The sequence below is a fragment of the Haemorhous mexicanus genome, chromosome 15 (assembly GCF_027477595.1).
Source record: "Haemorhous mexicanus isolate bHaeMex1 chromosome 15, bHaeMex1.pri, whole genome shotgun sequence".
Classification (NCBI taxonomy): domain Eukaryota; kingdom Metazoa; phylum Chordata; class Aves; order Passeriformes; family Fringillidae; genus Haemorhous; species Haemorhous mexicanus.
In genome coordinates this window covers 3,568,008-3,583,320 of record NC_082355.1, presented here as the reverse complement: position 1 = coordinate 3,583,320, position 15,313 = coordinate 3,568,008, and the positions used below count along the sequence as shown (strand labels likewise).

The window sequence follows — 15,313 nt, the reverse complement described above, 5'->3', positions numbered from 1 at the left end:
GAAAACAGGAACAACAGAGCCAAGGCTTCAGTCATAGAGAAGATAAAGTTATACAATGATCCGGGAGTGAAGTCATTATGAAAAATGAGGGTTGGAAAAGGCTGACACAAACCTAAAATACAGCAGTAATAAATACTTCATCTGACTAGCAATCTGTTTAAACTTAGCAGTGACAGAAAGCTGCCTTCCGCTCCAGCAGGAGAGCCCTGACAGAGACAGAGGCTGACACCTAGTGTCTAGCACACCCGAGCCTGAGAGAAGGTGCCCAACACCAGGACAAGGACAGGGAGCACCACCGTGGTGACAGATCACCAGGGCAGGCAGAAGATGCCTGTGACTACACAGAGCCTCTCACAGCCACAAGGAGAAGAGCACTTCCAAGAGCGAAGCACTTATGGATGTATGTAAGTGCAAACAAGAAAGGCTGCACTGCAAGGACAAACCCACATTTCTGTCTGCAAAGAGAAACCAAGAGCTCCCCACACAGCCACAGGTTTATAAACCAGAGTTGGTGGTGGTCAGCATCACCTCTGTGTCCTCTGCCTTGGCACACTGCCAGGCTGCACCCTTCTGAGAAGGATCAGTTGGATGTGTCGCTCTCTGGAGCATTAATGATGACTGCCAGGCTGCTCAATGGCCCCTGTCTTGTGAGAGCTGTGTGTCAGCCTGTACACTTCTTTCCACAGTAAGCTGTGTGGCTGGGGGAGGAAGTCCCTTAATTTAAGAGGGGCATTAAATAGCAATGCCTGCTTTGCAGAAGGGACTGAACCATAAAATGGACAGAAGGGCATGGCTGCTCAACCTCTGCTCAGTGGCAAAGCTCTTACCTGGCAGTAGCTGGTGGTCGGTTCATCATCAGAAGTGGAGTTCTTCTCTTCTTCCATGCTGTGCCCTGGACTCTCTGCCTCCCTCCTCTTTGAAGGGTGGAGCCAGGTGATGTTCTCAGACTCTTGTCCCTCTGTGTCTCCATCTTCTGCACCATCAGCAACCCCATTCTCCCTGCTTATCTCTTCTCCTTTCCCAAGCTCATTCTGGTTCAAGGAAGGACTGGGCACAACCGGGTTACCAAACTCCTTCTTATGCAACAGCTGCCTCTGAGCCTGCTTCAGGCTCTTCTGGTAAACCTCCAGCTGACACAAGATGACTTTGGTGTACTGGTTGGGGTCTACCCCTTTGGGGCAGAAGGGGATGCCCCAGTAATAGTGCACTGTGTTCCTTGCCTCCTCCTGTTTGTGCTTCTCCTCCACAGTCAGCATGCAAGGATCCGGGGTACTGCCAGACCCCTGGTTCTGCTCTGCCTGCTCTGTGGAAACACAGACCTTGGCAGTGTGCCCAGGCTGTGAGCTGTGTTTGGTACCTGCTCCTCCACCACTCCTCCTGGGGCTGTCACACTGTTCTGTGGTCCTGTTCTTCCAGAGTGGAGTGGCTGAGTTCCCAGCATCAGCTTCCCCCACAGAATGGCCAGTGCAGGGCAGGAGCTGCTCTTTTGGTTCGTGGCCTGCTGCTTCAGAAGAGCTGGAGGGGCTGTTGAACAGTCTCCGAGGTGTCAGTCGCCAGGAGCCTCCCGAAGCCACCTTGCCAAAGGTGGGACTCAAAGATGTGAAGTCCTCTCCCAGAGTGCTGGGTAACATGTTACTCAAATCACTTTTTGCTGGTGAGGAAGACTTTTCACTTGACCTTGTCACAGGCTGGCCCTTCCCCGGAGACACGATTATGCTGGATACTAGAGAGCTTTCAACGATTTCCTGGCTCAACCTCCTCAACACTACCAAGGGGCTCCGGGCAACATCCATCTGTCCATTCCCATCAGCTCTGGAGCTCTGTGAGTGGGAGCTGCAGTCAGAGGGAGGGGTGTCAGGGCAGAACGCCAGGCCTCCCAGGAGCTCAGAGCCTTCTTTCTCAGCAGGCTGGCTTTGGCCCTGTGAATCTAGTGCTTCCACTGACAGATGAGGAGATGCAGTTGATGAGTCTGAGGGCTGACAGCTCTGAAAAACAAAAGGTTCACTCTCCTACAGACGTGTTCTCTATCAGCACAGCACAACCAAGGGCTCCCCCAGCACACTGGCAGCCATCCCATGGACTGCAGATCCCCTTACCCCAAGTCAGAAGTCTGCACCCCAAAACAGGGACAGGTGGGGTTAGACTTCATGTTCCTCCCACTAGGAACAGTACAAAGCAATTAGTCTGCAGCTGCTGCCATTCTAGTTTGTGCTGGGAATATCTATGCCCCACAGTAAAACTTTCTTTTGCAGCATGGTAAAGCAAGCACAGACAGCAATGCTGCTAAAGAACCCTGGTGAGCCTCTTCACAGAAGTGCACTTACACTAAGGCTCTCAGCAATGGCCTTCCTCAAGAGCTCCTCCTCTTCCTCTTCCTGACAGTTCACTTGTCTAGCCTCTTGCTCACTCATTTTCAGGGCTAGTGCAAATTGTTCCTCTTCAGTCATCTCTACAGCAGAAGAAACAGAATAATGTCAAGTCACAGCTGCAGGTGTATGTAAACACTCAGTGAATATCCAGCACGTAGGGAGAAATGGGTGAGAGTCCCACCTTCCCAGGAGGAATGCAGAGGAAATCATCTAAACCTCAGCTGTCCTGGAAAGATGTCAACAAAACTGAAGCAGGCAACACTAAATGAGAAAGGTAACTCAGGTCAGGAACTTCACCTCAGGTTTCTACAGCAATCTAAGCTCCCATTCCCCGAGTATATTAACTGCAACATGACATTTTATTTGCCATCAAACAACACACACTGCAGCTGCAGAATGCATGTTCAAGGAGAGAGGAAAAGGACAGATTTCTGAAGTGTGCTCATTTTTGCATTGGCTAGGCTCAGCAGCAAAGTAGGATAAACACATTTTTAAGAGACTTTTTTACTAACCAAGTAGCACACCTCACTGTCTTCTGACACAGATACCTGCAATACCACAGGAGACCTATCCAAGAGAAAAAGAGCTACATGTTTTTCACCCCAAGCCTCAGGTGGAAAGCTCTGTGGAGGATAATGTTACTTGCTTGATGGTATTATAGAGGATATTTCACATGCATACAACCCCCTTCTGCTCACATCACCACTCTACTGCATCACTAAGTCAGTCATGCATGGGAAACAGGTTTCCTACAGTTGTAACTGCTATTTCAGCAGAAAATTTATTCCTGAAATATTCCTCGCTCCAATCAAACTAAAAGTCTAGACTGGCTATGTAGAAACAAAGCAGTTAGCTACTTTGGAAAACACTTATTTACTGAGATTCAATCCAACACTTTCACTCAGCTTAAAATATACGATGCCTGCAGAATGGAGTGCAGCTTGAAAAGCAACTCAACAGCACTCTCAGGAGCTGAAAAAATACATCTTCTCACTCGAAACAAATTGACAGATTTCCTTCAGAACCCGCTTCCTCCAGGCAGAATCCTGCACACGCCATCTCATGCATGAACCAAAGGCTCGCGCTCTCCGACGGTCACAACATCTTTAAGATGTGCCATTTGAACAGGGAGGCTGCCCAAGCACAAAACATGCCTTCACTGCAGCCAGCTCCAGAGACAGGCATTTCCCTGGATAAAGATGCATTCACAAGTTGCAGGCTCCCATTTTCTATCCCACCCTCCCAGAAACACAGCAGTGCAGCCGTGCTCTGGCCCTACCGCAGCCCGTCCACAACAGCACTGCTGCAAGCAGGAGCATCCACAGAGCAGAGCTCTGCCCTTCCCCCGGCTCCTGGAAGATGGCAGCCTCGTGCTCCCCCAGCCAAGCAGGATCTGAAGCATTTTTGGACTGATTACCTTCAGATTCCTTTATGTGTCCTTCTAAAACAGCACTTAGCTTCAGGTTGTTGGTTTGGGGTGGGGGTAATTCCTTTGAAAATTAAGAAAGGGGTTGAAGGGAAAGCAGACTGCAGTGCTTTCAGGGCTCATGGGGATCTTTTGTCCTTGGACAAAGTCACTCGATGTTACAGCCAGGAGGGACCAGGGCAGAAAAAAAAAATTTCTTTAATGGAAAGCACAGTCCACTATATGGAAAAAGCTCCCAGCCCCAAGAACAGCAGCATTAAATAGCATATCACAGAGTCAATTAGGTTGGAAAACACCACTGAGATTGAGTCCAACCTTTGACCAATCACCACCATGTCAATCCAGACCATAGCACTTAGTGCTACATACAGTCTTTTCTTTTCCCATAACACCAAACACCTCCCAAGCATTCAGAAAGTGTGTGCAGATTTGTTTTCCTGCCCAAACCATCACAGCAATCAGGCTAGATCCTGCAAACTCAGACATGTGCAGAAAAACTGGTGCACATGATCGGCACCCTGCAACACACGACTTTCCACGTGCTTCAACAGGGGCCTGAACATTTGCCAGTTCAGGCTATCAACATCCATGAAGCTTAATAAAAAGAAACATTTTTTGGCGAGTTACTGCTGTACATTTTGTTTTCTTCTCCCTCCCTGGCACAGCAATTTCCCCTCTGGGGACAGGGAATGTGCCAGACAAATGCTGCCTCTGGCAAAGAAACCAGTGACAAACAAGATGCACTTAGTGCACGTTCCAGTTGAGTAGGTGCTCTGGAGATGGGGAAAACTCGAGTTTAAATCCACCTGGCATTACTGTGGGGAGAGCAAAGAGCAGCTCAGCTCATGTCTTCCAGCAGACCTGACCTGCTTTAAGTGAAGCTGACAGTATTTCATGCTCCAGGACTGATCACTTCTCAGCACCGTGTGTTTTATTAAACTTGATGCTGATTGCAGCCGTCATAATTTATGATGATTAGAAACCCAGAGTGCTGCGTTAGCCCCCGACCACTGTGTGCAAACAGAGCTGGGGAGAGAGCTCAGAGCGTGTGGCGGGGGCTCCACAGATCCCAGGAGAAGCGACCCCTCTCCATCTGGAACGATGCTCAGCTCACACATCACTCGCCTGCCTCGCAGGAGCCCATTCCCGGGGGAAGATCTGGCGCTGGGAATCTCACACTCCAAAATCCTCTCATCACAGGTCCATCCCAACACGGCAGGAAATCCCAGCGCCCCTCTGGGGACCAGGGCATCCAAGAGACCCGCAGATGGGAAGGAGGGGTCAAAGAGAAACTGTTTTTAAGATAACGGCAGCCCTAAACAAATTAAACTGTTTCAGAGCCTTTTTAAATGCTAATACGGCAATTTGCAAAGCGATTTATGTTCCATTTTGACATTTGCAAAGTGAATTAGATGCAAAACCCCACTAGTTGTAGTTATAACACTTACTAATAAGAGATTTACTCAAAAATAACAGAAATGCGGGATCTCAGTATTTTTACATATCCAAAGTGCAATTACAGTAAAAACATTCAAATGTGCTTTAAAGCACTGACTTCGTCTGAAAAAAGAGAGAGACTTCTTTAGGTTTTGTATTTCCATTTATCCTGTCAGGATGAAACGTCACAGATATATTTTAGTTATGGCTCTAGGTTAGAATGAATAAAACCACAACAAAGCAAAAAAGGGAGGATATGCTTTATAACGAGTGCCTGCCAATATCCGAAATTTTCCAGTTTTGAGGAGAAAGAACTTGCTCTACCCAGAAGCACCCAATCTTTACAAAAGACCAATTTGCCTCGCAATTCAAAGAATTTATTTAAAGACACTGGGAAAAATAATTACTACTTCAAATCTTAATTTGCCTAAAAGCAAACACCAAAAGTCTAATTATAGCTTTCCACAAATGAGAACAGCCCCACCATCACACGTGCTTAAATAAGCCCTGATCTCCGACCGTGTGGCGCCAGGCACCCCCAAAATCAGACGAGCACACTAAGCAACAAAAAAAAGGCAGCTTTGGCTCCAGGAAAAGAAAAACTATTATTAATAATTTCAACATCTAGAAACACAGCAGAACTCCTCTGTTACACAACATCTGGAGAGCTGGCCCTGTCTCCTGTGAATTTTCTGCAGCACACTGAACACCTTTTGCACAGCACCAGCTCCTGAAACCCTACATGTTCAATGATGCAACGAGGACATCCAACTTCAGCAGATCCCTGCTCTTAGCACCATATGCTTGGTCACATTTTAGTGGCATCTCCAAGGGGGGGTTTCAGCTTTAATTTGGTGCTCTGTTTCCTTTGGGAGAAAAAGAAGAATGAGAAAAAGAACTCTTTTCCCATTTCTGACTTTGCTATCTTACTTGCTCAACACAGACATGCACAGTGGGTTGCAGCTCCCACAAAGAGCTGGGCTGTTCTGTGCTATGGCCTTAGGCCTCTATTAAAAACAATTTAATTCACACAAGCCCTGTGAGGACTGACAAGCCCAACTGCTGCTGCTTGCGGAGCACTGGCGTGCTCCATTTTGTTCAGTGATTGCTTTGGGTTTTGCAGGAGGCAACATCTCTCCCATTCTAAAAAGTCCTGAATTTTATTTGCTGGATGGACCACTGCCTCACAGAGCACAGGAACACGAGCAGAGAACCTCTGGGGCCTGGCTGCTGTAACATGTGGGGCTATACAAGGAGCAGAGATATGCTGGCCATGCTCAGTGGGCCCATCTGCCTGTAGATCAGAATATGACCAGGAACATCCCAGCCTTTAACATCTGTTCACAGACTTATTGTCCATGAATGCATTTAATCCCTTATTAAAGCTGTTGATACTGACCTCTCCATAACCTCCTATGACACAAACTTCCAGGAGTTCACCCCATGCTGTGTGAAGCATTAGTGTCCTTCACCCGTTTTAAACCCATCTATCTTTTGCTATTTCCACTGATACTCCCCAGGAACTGGTAAACAACAGCTCTGTGCTCAGCTGAGGCACTGCCTTCCCGATGGGAACTTCGATCCCACCATTCTCTCCTAACAAAGCAGCCCCAATCTTCCCAGACTCTCCTCACAAGGCAGCTGTTCTACCCCTTCATGACTTGGGCTGCCCTCCTCTGGATGTACCACTGCCTCCTTGCTATGCAGAGGCCAGAACTGCACACAGCGCTGTGACAAGGGTGCACCAACACTTTATGTAACAGCAAAATTACATCAACTAAATCCCTGTAAATCTTAACACCCTTCCTTATGATGCCCAACGCTGCTGGTGCTCTGGCTGCCCCCACACTGTGAGCTGATGATTTCAGAGAACTGTCAGCTGAGACTCAGATCCCTCCTGAGCGGCAGCTGTCGGGTCAGAGCATTGTGATGTTTCAGGGACAGACAGGAGCAGAGGGGCCTGGACAGGAAAGCAGTTTGTGACTGACGGCACTTTCACATCAGCCTCAGACAGCTTTGAACCCGGTGAGGTACCAACACTCTCACACACTTATTTTGGAAGTGCAAAATCTAGCCCTGTGAAGGGTCTTTTCTGCATCCCCAACCATGTCACAGCCTTTCTGCAAGGGAAAAAATCTCTAACAGAAAGAGCAGAAGCTGCTCAGCACCAGACAACTTCCCCAGCCCCACGGTCGAGACGTACGTGCAATTTTTCTTTTAGCAGCAAACTTCGTTCGATCCAGCTGCTTTGTTCTCTTCTTTTGCAAGCCACTCTCTTCCTTTGACTCCTGCTGCAATGGAAAAGAACATGGTGAGTGCATGCAATATGTAAGAAATACTACCAGCTCCCTCCCCCCAACTACTCAGACACAAACACTGGTTCAAGAACAAGCGTCTATTTGAGTGAAATTTGAATTTCAAACGTAATTCAAACACATTCTGTAACTATTAAAAGCTGTGTGATAAGCATAACGAGCAAAAAGAGTTACAGACTGACATAAACAGAGAAGTAGGAGAGACAATAGACTTCATGCCAGTCACCACCATGCACTGCACCTGCTACCCATGATTTTAGAGAGAATTTGTTTGGCCTTGCTAAAACATTGATATTTGTAAGCACTCAAAAGAGAAAAACAGAACCTTTTTATAACTGAGCCTCACACACCTGCAAGCCAGGACTGTTTCCTGCCATGCAGCTTCTAGTAGCATGCCCAGGCAATTTCAAGTGATCCAAACTAGAATCCCTAGCCATTTTGGAGACCCACACCAATGCACCCCGAGGGCAGGAGGGCCGGCTGTACTTCTTCCTCATGCTATTCTCTCATTGTATTCATAGAATCAAAGAATGGTTTAAGTTGGAAGAGACTTTAAAGATCATCTCATTTCCTCTCTGCCATGGGCAAAGACATCTTCCACAAGATCAGGGTGCGCAGAGTCCCATCCAATCTGGCCTTGAACACTTTGAGGAGCATCCACATCTTCTTTGGGCAGTATTGCCACAAGTATTCCATTTTTGAAACTTGAATACTTGAGAAACTTGTTGTCTCAAGGCTCCCAGGAACAATACTCCCACGAACAACTTAAATGCATGCTGCTTTAAGCACAAGGACTGCTGCACAAATGGGCACAGACTTAAATGACACAAATTTCTTCAAGTTGCTGTCCTAACAGCTTAGGCAAGGGCACACACATTACCCAAGGCTGGCACTGGACCCCTTCCAATTTGTGTCTCTAAATCAGGTAGGATTAGAATCAAATCCAGTGTTTCAGGCAGAGACCCACGCTTGGCCAGGATGGGCTTTGCACTGCTCCCTCTGCAGCTACATTGAGTTTTGCTGCCCATGAGACACATTCCACCTCCTATGCCAAGAGAAGGGTTCAAGAAGGGGCACATGGCTTGGGCTACTTTAACACAAACAGATATAGTGATTATTTTTGAGTGTCATCCATTTCTTTTGTCCTTTGCCCATGTTTCTGAACCTGTGAAGTCCTTCAGACTGCATCTGTGTGCTGAGTTTTGTTGAAGACATCTCTGGCTTTAGTGTTATCTGTAGATTTTATTAATCTATATACACCACTTGCTCCCTCTTACAGATCATTAATGAGGATGTTAAAAGACACACAGACCTAATATTGATCCTCTTGGCCTCAGCTTTACATCTCCCTCAGATGAGCCTCTCCTTTGTTCATCAGCAGCTCTTACTGACAGTCTTTTAGCAGGATTTCAATCCAGGAATGTTGCTATCTAGACTAAATTAAATTATTTATCCAACTAAGATTTTGCAAGACATACTATTACGTGGTTTTCCTGAAACCTTAATACATTACAGCTTTTACATGCCCTAATACCTACACCATTCCTCACTTCCACTGACTTAAGAATCACTTCACAACACAGCAGCAATCATGCTTGGCAAGCCCACACACACTCATGCTTGTGCCTAAGGGTTTTTTGTGTGATTCCTTCTCTTCCCCACATAGACTGGTTTAGGTATCCCCTTTCCAAGATCTACCACTGTGTCTCCAAAAGGCTGCTTCACACCCAGAGTCTCTCTTCCTAGGAGATGGAGCCCAAGCTCCTGCTCAGGAGGTGAAATCCTCTCTCTTCCAGGGCCCTGGCATAATGCTCCTCTCCAGAGTTTTCCATAAACCATGGGATCTCCCACCCAAACTGCCCTGCCTTGGTCTGCAGCAACAGCCCCATGCTGACCTTGTGGGCTGCTCCCACCTCAGGGGATGGGGAACACTCTGTGGGATCACACCAGGATTGCACTAGGATTATCTGTTGGAGGAGGTTCAGCAATAGCTCTCCTGCCCTCCCCCAAAACCCTGCCTAACAATGCTAAACCCAGCCCAGCTTAAAGCAGGGGCAATTTAATCCTAACAGGCTCTGTAAATCCCCAGCTCTTCTCTCTAGGCATCAATCTTCCCCTCATCACTCCTGCACTTGCTGGAAGGTCAGCCCTGACACTCTCATCTGCAGCTCTCTTCCAGGGCACGGATGTGATTTATGAGCACACCAAACTTTCCATGGCTGGGAGTGCCTACTCTGTGCACAGAGACACACTTACAGCACACACCACAGGACAACGTGGGGCTCCAGAACCTCCAGGGCTCCCGAGGGGAGCAGAGTGCCCGGCGCCGGACGCGCTGCCCGGATCCACAGCACAGCCAAGTACGTGCTGTTCCCCGTGCTGGTCCTGAAGAATCTCAACATTTACTTCAGTGGCAGGAGCAAAATTATTGCAGGACACGTGTTGTAGGAACCTCATACATTCGAGAAAGATGTTTAAATTGCTCAGCAGCATTCTACTGAACAGCCACGGTACAGTGAACTGCTGAAGCAAATCCAATTAATCCTGATGGGCCAAAATATATACACACATCTCAATTCCAAGAATTCTTAAATTTATTTTTTTTAAACCCAGAAAATAAAACATACCTTTTAATTAGGATTTATGGCTGTTTGTACCTCTGCTGGGAGAGAACCCCACAGGCCCCAGAGTGCTCTGCATAAATGCAGGCAGGGATGGTAGAAACAGAAGGGGCCAAGAAAATTCAGAGAAGACAACAGGGCTTGCTCCTCCTGACCCAACCTTTTAATGCTCATCTATCTACAAGGATAATAGGAACTCAAGGGGCCTCTCAACCAACTGCCTTTCTAATAAGATCACTAGTCCAAAAATAATCTTAATCAATTAAAATATTCCCAAACTGCAGCCAATACTCTTAGTTACAAGGTCATCTCCAACACACATATCTTCCAAGGGAAACTAATTATTATAGTGGAGGCGAGGCAGGGACTGCACACCTCTGCTCAGTGCCAGCCAGGAGAGCACCCCTCCTCCTCTGCTGTCAATTCAAGGCATAACAGCCAGAAGGAGCCCAAATTCTCTTCCTGTGTGTCAGGCTCTGCACTTTAATTTATGATGCTCTCTTATGAGCAATTTCACTGTCAGCATTGTACACAGATGAAGAAATAGACAGGTTTCCAAAGTCTTCCACACATTTAGTGGAAGGCAGCCACTATTCTTCTTCCTTGTTTTCGTAACGTGCTTAGTTTCACCAGACAGCAGGAAATCAAATTCCCATTTTAAAAATGCTTTTGCACATACTTAAGAGAACCTGACTCTGCCAGCAGAAACAGATACAGCTCCACTCATTTCTAAAAGCCCATAAATGGAAGCCAGTAGCCAGCATCCCACATCCTGCTCCCTCAAATCCACATGATAAACCACAGAAATCAGCTTCTACTGACTCAGGGAAGAAAAAGCTACAGCAGAATGTCTCCACCCCTAACAGTGCAGACTGCAAAGTCAAAAGGTCTGGGTAATTTTACTGCTCAACAGCAGTTGGGACCATCTAACAATAGGGCACAGCCAAACAGCACACATCCTGCATGGGAAATATGCAGATGAAAACCAGACTAATTTATTTTTAAAAGCCAATTAGATGTTGGAATTACCATGTTTGGCTCTTGCCAAGGCTGCTGCTGAAATTAATATCACACCCTACTTTATTAGCCTCTGACTTCAGTTCAGAATCTGTTTCAGCTTTGCTCTTTCAGCTCATTAGAACAAACCTGCTGGAAGTGGAGATGAACAACAAGACACAACAGGGCTCATGCCAGGATATGCAGTTCCTGACAAAGGGAGAGAGGACTCTGTAGGAAAAAGGGCTTTTACTGGGCTGTGAGGAGCCTGGATTCAGATCAATCTGATTTTCAACAAGTGAGCTCAGCAGAGCCATGAAGCCTTCTCCAGAACCAACTCACATTGCATTTCCTCTGGGAGATGGAGGCACTGGGTCCCTTGGCATCACCAGAGCCCATGGAGACAGCAGGGCACTGCAGCAATACTCCCATGTGGCTCTGCTTTGCTCCAGTGGTCAGTGCTGTGAGGTGGCATCCTGGGATTAAGTTATTTTTATTCCTAGTAGCTGGTGCAGCACTGTTTTGGATTTAGTACAAGAATAATGTTGATGGCACACCAATGGTTTAGTTGGTGCCAAGCAGTGCTTGCTCTAAATCAAGGACTTTTCAGTTTCCTGTGCTCTGACAGTGAGCAGGTGCACAAGGAGCTGGGGGAACTGGGCAAAGGGATATTCCACAGCACAGAACCTCATGCCCAGAGTATAAACAGGGGGGAATTGGCTGGGAGACATTGACTGCTGCTCAGGGACTGGATGGGCATTGGTCAGTGGGTGGTGAGCAACTGCATTGTGGCACTGGTTTCTCTTGGGTTTTACTCATAGAATCATGAAAAGGTTTGGGTTGGAAGGGACCTTAAAGATTATCTCATTCAAATCCTCCTGTCCTGGGCACTTCCCACAAGACTGGGTTGCTCACTGCCTGGCCTTGAACACCGCCAGAGATGAGGCATCCACAGCCTCTGTGGGCAACCCGTTCTAGTGCTGCACAACCCTCACAGTAAAGAACTTCTTCCATATATCTAACCTAAATTTCTCCCCTTTCAGTTTGAACCCATTCCTCCTTGTCCTATCACCACAGTTCTTGATGAAAAGCAGTTCCTCTCTCCCTTCTTTTCATTACAATTATTCTTGATATTATCATTAGGATTATTAATAGTATTATTATATTTTATCTTGTTTCAATTATTAAGCTGTTCTTATCTCAACCCACGAGATTTACTTTTTTCCCCACAATTCCCTTCCTTGCCATGGGGTGGGAGTGAGCAAGCAGCTGCCTGGTACTTAGCTGCTGGATGGGATTCAACTATGACAGGTGGGCACTGCCATCCTGGCTGTGGCATTTCCAGTGCCATCCTCTCCATAGCAAGATGTCCCTCAGGCCATGCCTGGTCCTGAGGTGAGTGTCCACTGTCTCAGATGATGGAAACAAGATAAGGCAGTGGCTGGGTATTAGCCAATGCCTAAACACACTTCCCTCTGCACCATAGCCAAAATCTGATCTGGAACATCAACACATGCTGCTGATTACCCCGACTGTGAGTATCTCCAAACACAGGAACACTCAGGCAGAGGGATGTTCCACACTGAAGGGAAGACAGGCCATGCAGAAATAGATGGCACCATCACCCTGGAGTCTTGTCATATGTTCCCTGAGGGCTGGCAGAGATGATGGATCTGGCAGAAAGTGCTTGTGAGACCTGATGCCAATTTTGTAAGTGCAGGCAGGTACTCTCAAAGCTCTCAAAAGATCTATCCTGGCAAAAGACCCTTCCAAAAGGTCCCAGAGCAGATCAGCAGCATTTGAGGATCAACTGCACTAAAGGCTGCAGGTCAGTCTAACAGGTCAGCACAACTTTTGGGCTGTGCTCAGAATTCATGCTTAGCCAGGTCCTGTGCTGAGGAACAATCATCTTGAAGACAAGGCTTCAGGGGTCAAACCAACAGCCCAATGCAAGCATGAGGTTCAGGAGACCAGGAATTGTCCTGCTCAGAGAAAGCATTGCTGGGCACGACTTGAAATATTGTGTATTTGTGAATGAACATCCATCTTTTGGCACAGGCAACCAATTCCCTGTGGGATTAAACAGCCAAGGGAGATGGGAACCACTCGACTCATTCGGCATGTCTGCATTTTCAGAGACACAGTCTGCACAAAGAAGGTCATCTCCTCTGGCTTCCACAGAGCCAGAGAGACTGTTCTTATTTTGTCTGACCCTTTCCAAAAAAAGAGAAGTGTTCCCCGAATCCAGGATTATATATAGCAGAGATCAGAAAGCCTCACGTCCAGAAAACTTTTTTTCTGATGCAGCTCTGCAGATGCCACAGCATAGACATGAGCAAAGAAAGGGAACTTGGCAAAATAACATGGATGAGCTTGATAATCCAGCATGACTGAAAAATTCCTGGGAGAGGCAGTCTGCCAAAGATCATCAAAAGTGAGAAGCTGGAGGCTTTCCAGGTGCAGCTGCTACAAGATCTGCTGGTCTGGAAGCAGAACTAGGGACTTGTTCTATAGATACCTGCCAAGAGACTGCCAAGGAAGAAAGCCATCGAATCAATGATGCCCAAATTGTCCTTGTAGCTTTTGATTCATAAGGAACCATGTCCTAACAGATGCAAGATTAATTGAGAATATATTGTTCTCTAAAATTGCTATTGATCTGAGCTTCCCACACCTCTTTTTGAACACACAACAAGGTCTTACCAGTGCAAGAACAACAGTTACAACGTCCAAAATTGAAATTCAACTTGATGTACACAGAAGAGCTGAGACAGTTACAGAAGGCAGACAGTTATTTTTTGAGATCCCAAGTAAATCAGTTTTGCGTTTGATTTTGCAGAAAACAACACGACAAGAGACTGTGGCACTGGATCTGGAAGCTGATGACTCACAGAAAGAGACTGAACTGAATAAATCCACTCATTCAACTGACTGAACTGTTGTCACTTAAACAGAACCTAATTGGCTCTTTAACGGCCTCTCTGAGCATATCCTTTTCTGTAATATGACCGATTATGCCATCAGAATTTATTGTTTATAGACAAACTTAGAGAACAGTGAGGGAGCCTAACCTTTTTATAGATGTGTTTTAAGAGACATTTGTTTCCTCTTTTTCAGATACGTGCACATTGAGATGAATAATTGCAGACAATAACAGGTCCTGATCTTTTATGTACTGCAGCAGCTCTTATAGCTGCTGATTTCTTTTTTCCTTATAGGTTTCACAATAAAGGCCAGTGATGCAGCAGACATCTGAAGTTAACTTAGCATATTGCAGAGCTAAGGGTTTAACCCCACTGAACTATTACTGCCATATGTTCCATTTCTTTCAGGGAATTTCCCAATGGGAAAGAACTCAGACAATGTGAAGAAAAAACATCCAATATCGTTTGCCCTACAGCTTCTTACTGTTTATTTCTAGTGATTTTCCCCTCCTCACATGATAATCGCCTTATTGGAGAGCAGCACACTGCAGATGTAGGAGCAAAAGGGACCTGATTTAAGATCTACAGCTTGAGAGTGAACTGAAATGCTTTTGAAAATGGTGGAATTACAAAAAGCAGCTTAGGATCTCCAATCACCACCAAGACAGGGCAAAGCCGTACGAGTCACACAGAAAAAAACGAATTGTAATAATTTCCTCTGGGGTGCCTCGCTCAGTCAGGCACAGGTTCTGAGGGCTCTGGGTTTCCCCCAGGCAGGAGTTCCCGTGCTCATGCTGTGTAACCAACACAGACATTTCAATCTTGAGGGTAATGGTGATGTGCATAAGCCGACGCTGGGGATCAGGGATCTGAGCCTTGATGCCTTAGCCAGGCACTCCCACACCACATTCACCTTTACACCCTTTGGAGCTGGGTTACAAACTCAGGCTTCTGTAATTCAGAATCAGTTTACCAGACACTGCCTGTCTCTGAGCTACTCACAAGCCTGAGTTCTGAATCATTTTCTTATCTATTTGCACATAATACAGAATCATGTTGCTAAGGTTTAGCTGAAAATCAATCAAACAAAAATTATGAAAAAAAAAGATTTGTAAAGGGATTGAGGAAAGGTTACTTTTAAATTACATTTCAGATTCAGTTCTGAGAGGATTTGGTTATCAAATCCCAGACTCATAACTCACCCTCATGAAGCACACCATTCATT

General features: G+C 46.3%; 1 protein-coding gene across 8 annotated transcripts in view; it reads right to left on the bottom strand.

The window, feature by feature from the left end:
* The window catches only part of UIMC1 (ubiquitin interaction motif containing 1), a 39,826-nt gene that overhangs the window by 19,597 nt on the left and 4,916 nt on the right, over nt 1-15,313 (bottom strand). For 7 of the 8 annotated variants that reach the window (XM_059860599.1, XM_059860601.1, XM_059860603.1 and 4 more), the window contains exons 3-5: nt 7,436-7,523; nt 2,325-2,449; nt 828-1,985 (exon numbers count right to left, since the gene is read on the bottom strand). In XM_059860599.1, coding sequence (XP_059716582.1) covers nt 828-1,985; nt 2,325-2,449; nt 7,436-7,523 — 1,371 coding nt within the window. The remainder of the gene's footprint in view (nt 1-827; nt 1,986-2,324; nt 2,450-7,435; nt 7,524-15,313) is intronic. The other variant, XM_059860598.1, reaches the window with a different exon arrangement.